The sequence below is a fragment of the Sarcophilus harrisii genome, chromosome 4 (assembly GCF_902635505.1).
Source record: "Sarcophilus harrisii chromosome 4, mSarHar1.11, whole genome shotgun sequence".
Taxonomy (NCBI): domain Eukaryota; kingdom Metazoa; phylum Chordata; class Mammalia; order Dasyuromorphia; family Dasyuridae; genus Sarcophilus; species Sarcophilus harrisii.
The window spans coordinates 362,988,427-362,994,948 of NC_045429.1; the positions used below are offsets into that span (position 1 = coordinate 362,988,427).

Sequence of the window (6,522 nt, forward strand, 5' to 3'; positions counted from 1 at the left end):
CATGAGATTTAGGAATATTTGGCAGACTGACAGAATAATTTTAAGGGGAGTAAGGTTGAAAATCCTTTTGTGGATGAAATGAGCTTTAAATACTTCTTAGTAATGCTACAAGGCATTTTTAAAATTAACATCATAAGAAGTGTGGCTTCTTTTATGTAAAGGGCATGGTAATTAGAGAGCCTAGACTTTTAGCTATGTTCATATATAGCCTGATTATATTCAAGGAAATGAATAGGCTTGCCTGTTGCACCAAGTTCACAGCTTAGTGTTGAAATATGTGCCATCCTGAGCTCTTACTATTAGAGCAAAAATTATCTATACTATGGCTTCAATAGGCTTTTAATTCATTGACTTGGAACTCAACTATTTGTAAGATAATTTAAATGTGGAAATGAATTTCTGGCACTCAATAAAAAGGTTAACAAGGGAGCTCAGGAAATACTTTCCACTCTGTAGATGCCAGCCCTCTACTGGCCAGTCAATTCATTTCAATCATATAAACTAAAAAAAGGAAGTGAGATTTGTGCTCATGTTATCTGTAAAGAACATTTAAAATTATTATTTTTACCACTCAAACTATAAACATTTTAAGAGATTAACTTTCTTTTAAACTAAAAAATTTTTTTTAACAATTAAGAACTAAAAATGTATGATAGACACATAGTTTATTTACCACTTCCCTGTTCCAGAAACAAACACAAGCCTGAAGAACAAGTATATTTGAATTTATAAAGACATATCTCAAAAATATAAGTTTCTTTCAATTTTAAAAATGCAATAATTTTTATTTATTGAAAATCAATTGCATGTCAATAACATTAGTGTTAAAGTGCAGAAATGACGGAGCTTGGCAAACCAAACCAAACCAAATAAGGAATGAAAAGGCACGATTTAACAAATGAAAAAACACTCATTAAGCACTTAAAACTATGCTAACTTCTGAGACACAGACAAAAAAAAGTAAAAACAGTGCTAGTTCTCAAGGGGCTCACATTTGAAGGTGTCAAATAGGTTTTAGCAGTTCAGCTTCAAGTCATACGGAGAAGTCCAAGATAAACAATTAACATTTGTTTTATTCATTACTTGTGCCCTGAAAACTCCCATTCTATTTTATTTAAAAGAAAAAAGTATTGTGCCTAACCAAATAGTGTTTATTTAGCACTTGTTATCACAACTTTGTAGGGCTAGTGATTACTAATTCCGTTTTATAAACAAGAATACTTGGAGGTTAAACTATTTGTAAGAATATAAACTCTCTGGGTTTATTAAATCTAGTCTATTGGGGCCAAAATCCAGTTGGCACGAATATTGCAGCAAGTGATTCCTATTCTTTCTTCAGAAAATGTCTTTGTTCAATATGTATGGGACTTCACCTGCCATCTAGGGGAGGGGGGAAGAGGGAAGGAGGGGAAAAGTTGAACATTAGTTTTTTCAAGGGTCCATGTTGAGAAATTACCCATGCATGTTTTGTTAATAAAAAGCTATAATTAAAAAAAAAAAAGTCTTTGGTGACTGAAAACACACTTATTCCTTTACAATATAGGATATATTCCAAAAGGCTCAGTATAATGGCTAATATAATCTATTCAAGTTTAACACTGCACTAAGACTTTGGAGACATCTATAGTCAAATTTGTAACTTTCCTTTACTAGTGTTCTTCAATGGAATTGCATCCACAAGAAGCAATAATAGCCTCCAAGTTTTTCCCTACATTCTACTTGAGATTCCTAGCGTAAACTGAGTTTTGTGCACCTCTTTCTTTTCTTTGGGGGGTGGGGGGGGTGATTAAAATGCTCAAAGTGTAAATTACTTTTTTAAAGCACTTTGGTGGCCCATACGATGGGCATGAAACACAGAAACTTACTAATATTATCCATTACTGCGGTTTGATTTTCTCGGTCAACTGTCTCAACTGATAATGAGAAATAATCTGAACCAATATGTAACAGTTAATAAAAAGAAATAACAAACCAGCTAACCAGATGAGCAAAAAGGTGTTTTTCCCTTGGAACTCAAGGAAATAAGCAGGAGCCAACCATAAAGCCTGTCCCATAAACCACAGCCCAAGGAGGAAACCGGCTCTCTTCCAGGACATCCTTATCCGTGGCATCACAAGAGGTAGCAAGCAGAGGTACCACAAAAAATACTGGGAAGTGCAGACCTTATTAAAACTCACAAAAATGGCAGTGTGAAGGAAACAACAGAAAGCAAGGTCCCTATAAAAAGCAAAAGACACAGCGACGAGTAACACCGCCTGGGGCACAAACGCTGCTAGCCCCAGGGGAAAACTCCACTCGCTCTCTGCTGTCAGATAGAGCATGTAGAAGTAAGGGGAAAAATTGTGTCGGATGTCGCGTCTGGTGAGGTGATAGAGGTAAGTGTGCTCCAAAAATTCCCAGCCGTATTTGTAATAAAACCCTAAGCCCAGGGCAAAGAACGTGAGCCCTGCCCCGGCTCCGAAGAGCACCACCTCCGGGCCACAGAACCCGCGGGCCAGCGCCCAGAGCCGCGCCCGGAGGCGTGGCGGGGAGCCCGCCGCCGCCGCCGCCCGCCCCGGCGCCGCCGCCGCCCGCAGGTAGAGGGCTATGGGGAAGCTGTAGGTGGCCGGGTACACTTTCAGGTGCACCGCCAAGCCGTGGAGCAGCGCGGCGCCCGCCACCTTCCTCCGCTCCAAGAGGTACAAGGCCGTTAGCACCAGGGCGGCGAGGACCGACTCGGCATTGCCCCGGCTGGACACCACCAGGGGCAGCGGGTTGAGCAGCCACCAGGCGCAAGAGGCGCGGGCTCGGCGGAGGCTCAGGCCGGACAGCCGCAGGAGGCGCAGCATCACGAGCCCGGCCAGCAGGTCGCAGCCGACGAAGAGAAACTTGCCGAAGAGCTCCGAGAGGCGGACGTTGGGGGTGAGGAGCCAGGCTAGCAGCGGCGTGTAGCGGTAAGTGGCTCGCCGATAGGGGGAGCGGCCCTCCGTCACCAAGCGCGCCGCGTCCGTGAACACCCGGTAGTCGATGTCCGTGAACTTCACCACCAAGGTACGGTCCTGGTAGAGGCCGTAGAAAACCAAGACGATGCGGGCCGCCAGGGCAACGCCGAACACTCCGGCGGCCCCGCCCCGGGACTCGGCTGAGCGCTCAGCCTTCATCCTCGGCTGCCCCTCACCGCCCCGTTGCACCGCTCTCTCTTCCAGGCATACTCATCCGCCCGACCGAACCCAGCGGAGCGGAACTACTGCAGCCGCTTCCGGGAAAATGGTCCCGCCCCTAGAACCCACTTCCTGTTCTGCCTTGCGCTTTTGATTGGTTCATATGCTGTCGAGCTCGGCCCTCTTTCCAACGGAAGGGTAAGACTTCCCGTGTCGTAAGCGTCCCGCGTTCCCTTTCAAAGGAGACCGGTGGGAAGCTTTCTCTCCAGCCCTCAGAAACCAGAGGGGGCGTGGCTACGTTTGGGCGGGGTAAGGGCAAGAGAAACCAGAGGGGGCGTGGCTACGTTTGGGCGGGGTAAGGGCAAGAGGAAACGTGCATTCCCCCCCTCGTGGTAGGGCCCCTCTGAAGGGCGTTCTCGTGACGTTGTTGAGCTCTGGTTGTGAAAGAAGATGAAGAACTCCACTGAGGGAGGGCGGACGATGTGGGGGAAGTGGCGTTTTAAAGCTTGCAAGGCTTTTTGCAACTATCTCATTTGACCTTCCGGTTCCGAGTTTACTACACCGGAAAGGTGGGAGCGTGTTGCAGCTAACAGATTACCTGCTGTCGGTAGAAGCTTAGATTTGGACCTTGGAGGTCCTTTTTTTTTTTTTTTTTTTTTTTTTTTTTGGAGGTCCTTCTTTGTATCGCAGGCTCCTCTGGCAGCTTGATGGAGCCCATGGACCCCTCCTCATAATAATGTTTTAAATGCACAAAATAAAATAAGGAGGGTTACAAAGAAAACCAACTACATTGAAATAATTATCAAAATACATTTTTAAAAAAAATTCTTGGGTCCCAGGGCTAATCCCCCTGAAAAAAACAATCCCTTTATCTTACTGGTAAGGGAACTGAAGCTCAAGTGTTAAGTGATTTCCCAGGGTCTCACAAGTAGAACGTGTAAGAAACAGAATTCGAACCCAGCCTCTCCGGCTCTGGATCTAATATTCTTTCTACTACTGCCAACTAGCTCCCTTTTGCAAGTCACTGGATAAAAAAAGTATCACGTTATTTTTGTGCATAATAATGGGAAAAAAAAAAAAAAGTGAGCACTTAGTACTTGCATTTTCCCTGCGCCAGATAGCTCCTGATCTTCCCTTTCCCTTTAGGAATAGGAGGATTTGAGGATTCACTCACTGTTTCCTGGTTCTTCAAGGTTCAAATAGATACAAAAATTGAAACATCTTTGGTTCTAGAAAGTTTTTCTTTGAGCCTCAATGGGCCTCCCTGTTACTTCTATTCATGTTCCTAGTTCTGCCCTGGGGGGCAAATAGCCATATTCCACATAACGGGCTTCAATTAGGCCATCCTTATCTTTCCCCTTATTCTTTTCTAAATTAAACATCCTAGCTATTGTCCCACCAAATTATCACAATCTCTTATTTGCTGTATTCTCTACTTCCAGTATTTCCTAGTTGTAGCCTCCCCAGAGCTATCAAAATTCTCCCTATCTGAAATGTCTAGCCTCTTCAAAGCATCCTCCACAAAGCTATCATATGGTTATTCAGAAAACCCATGTCTTATTATGTCATTCCAGAGCTCAAGAAGTTTCTGTGGCTCCTAGGTAGCCAGGTGGCTGAAATCAGGAAAACTGGAGTTCTAAGCTGACCTCAAGCCCTTAATAACTAAGTGACTCTGCAGAAGTCACTTAACTTGTTTGCCTCAATTTCCTCACTTGCACAATGGGGATAATAATACCATCTACCTCCCAGGGTTCTTCCTTGTAAATCTCTTAGCATTGTGCCTGGTACATATAAATATATGCACATTTAAATGAGTATCCTATGAGATAAGCACTATATAAATGCTACCTATTATTATTAACTCCAGATTGCTTCTAGATAAAATACAAGTTCCTTTTTTGGTGTTTAAAAAAAAAAAAAACAACACAAAATAAAACAAAAATCTGTCACAGTCTAATTTCCAATCTATTTTCCTTGATTGTTTCTACATACCCTACATACCAGTTAAGTTGTCCCTTTTACTGTTTTCTATGCATGCAGGGGGGAGGCTGGAGCCAACTCTAACCAACCTGCAATAACCCATTGTTAAATTTTCAGTTGAGCATCAATACCTCAAAATTATTAGTTGTTACAAATCAGTTTTTGATTTATTGTTGTGTTGATTTCTAGATTTAAGAAAGTGATGGGGAAAATGTGGTAACAATGAAGATTAATGTAAAAGTATTTATGCATACTCCCCCCCCTCCTTGAGCCCAGTTGTTAAACATTTACCATCTTATGGCTGTATTACTCTATAAATATCGCTTGATCTCAAGAAAAATGCAGTAAAGACTCAGGGAATGAAGTCAGGTGACTGTAAGCTAACAACAAAACAATAACTGGTGTTTATAAGGTGCTCTGAGATTTGGGAAGTGTTTTCCATCTCTTATTTCATTTGAGCCTTACTACACCCCTACATGCATGATATTGCATTTCCTACCTCCGTGTTAGACATATGTCTTCTGTGCTGTCCCTCTATACCTCCAACTCCAGGAATCAACTCCCTCCAATGTGCAGTTCAAGTGTCATCTCCCACAAGAAACTTTTCATGATTTTTCTAATATTAGTACTCCTCTTTCCCCCTTGAAATAACTTTGTATTTATTTCTCAGTCATCTCACAGGATACTCATCTAACCTGCATTCATTTTGAGTTTGATTCCCTCTCAAAACAGGTCTACCACTTCAAGTTCTAGGATTAGAAAATTCTGTGAATTTTCATTTCAAAAACCATAAATCTTAAGTCACCACTTGGTTGTGGTATGCTTCCCATTAACAACTGGTCAATATACATGGTTGGCTTTTAACAAAAACTTTTATTTACTAAGACTGAATAATATAAATAGTGGCTACAAAACATTTTCATTACCTCAGGAACATAATCTCCCAGAAGTACACACAGTGTATGTGAAAGAGTGGACATGAACAGAGTATACTGGTAATGTGCCAAATGGGTACTGAATATGTGGCCAGAATAATCGACACCTTCGGCAGGACCTGGAAGTTCTCACAGAGCTCCCCTGGATGCATTGTCTGCTGGTTAAAGAGTTTAAATGTGCTTTTGGGATCAGCTTTTCTCCACGTATCAACCCTCAAATGTTCCCCTCAAAACCCTCAAAACTCCATATATGCTTCTCTTTTCTGCTTCCTGGAGTCCATTTCCTCAATCCTGCTAACTGCTTCAGTGCACTTTCAAGATTTATTTCTGTCCAAAGTGTATGGCTCTGCTCCCTCTACTATGCATTGAATTCTCCTGAACTAATTCTCCTATTACATTACTGGATGAATCTTTTTGGACAAGTAGCTCTGAGGCTAAACTCCTTAGCCAATAGAATGGGATAGTTT

General features: G+C 42.4%; 1 protein-coding gene across 1 annotated transcript; it reads right to left on the reverse strand.

The window, feature by feature from the left end:
• Window positions 1-648: 648 nt before the first annotated feature.
• PIGM (phosphatidylinositol glycan anchor biosynthesis class M) lies at window positions 649-3,224 on the reverse strand. Its single transcript, XM_003767876.4, has one exon. The coding sequence runs from the start codon at window positions 3,138-3,140 to the stop codon at window positions 1,878-1,880; it is 1,263 nt and encodes a 420-aa protein (XP_003767924.2). The 5' UTR covers window positions 3,141-3,224; the 3' UTR covers window positions 649-1,877.
• Window positions 3,225-6,522: the final 3,298 nt, after the last annotated feature.

What these genes read in the sequence shown, in the direction of transcription:
- PIGM (XM_003767876.4), bottom strand. Translation starts at nt 3,140, where the DNA reads ATGAAGGCTGAGCGCTCAGCCGAGTCCCGGGGCGGGGCCGCCGGAGTG.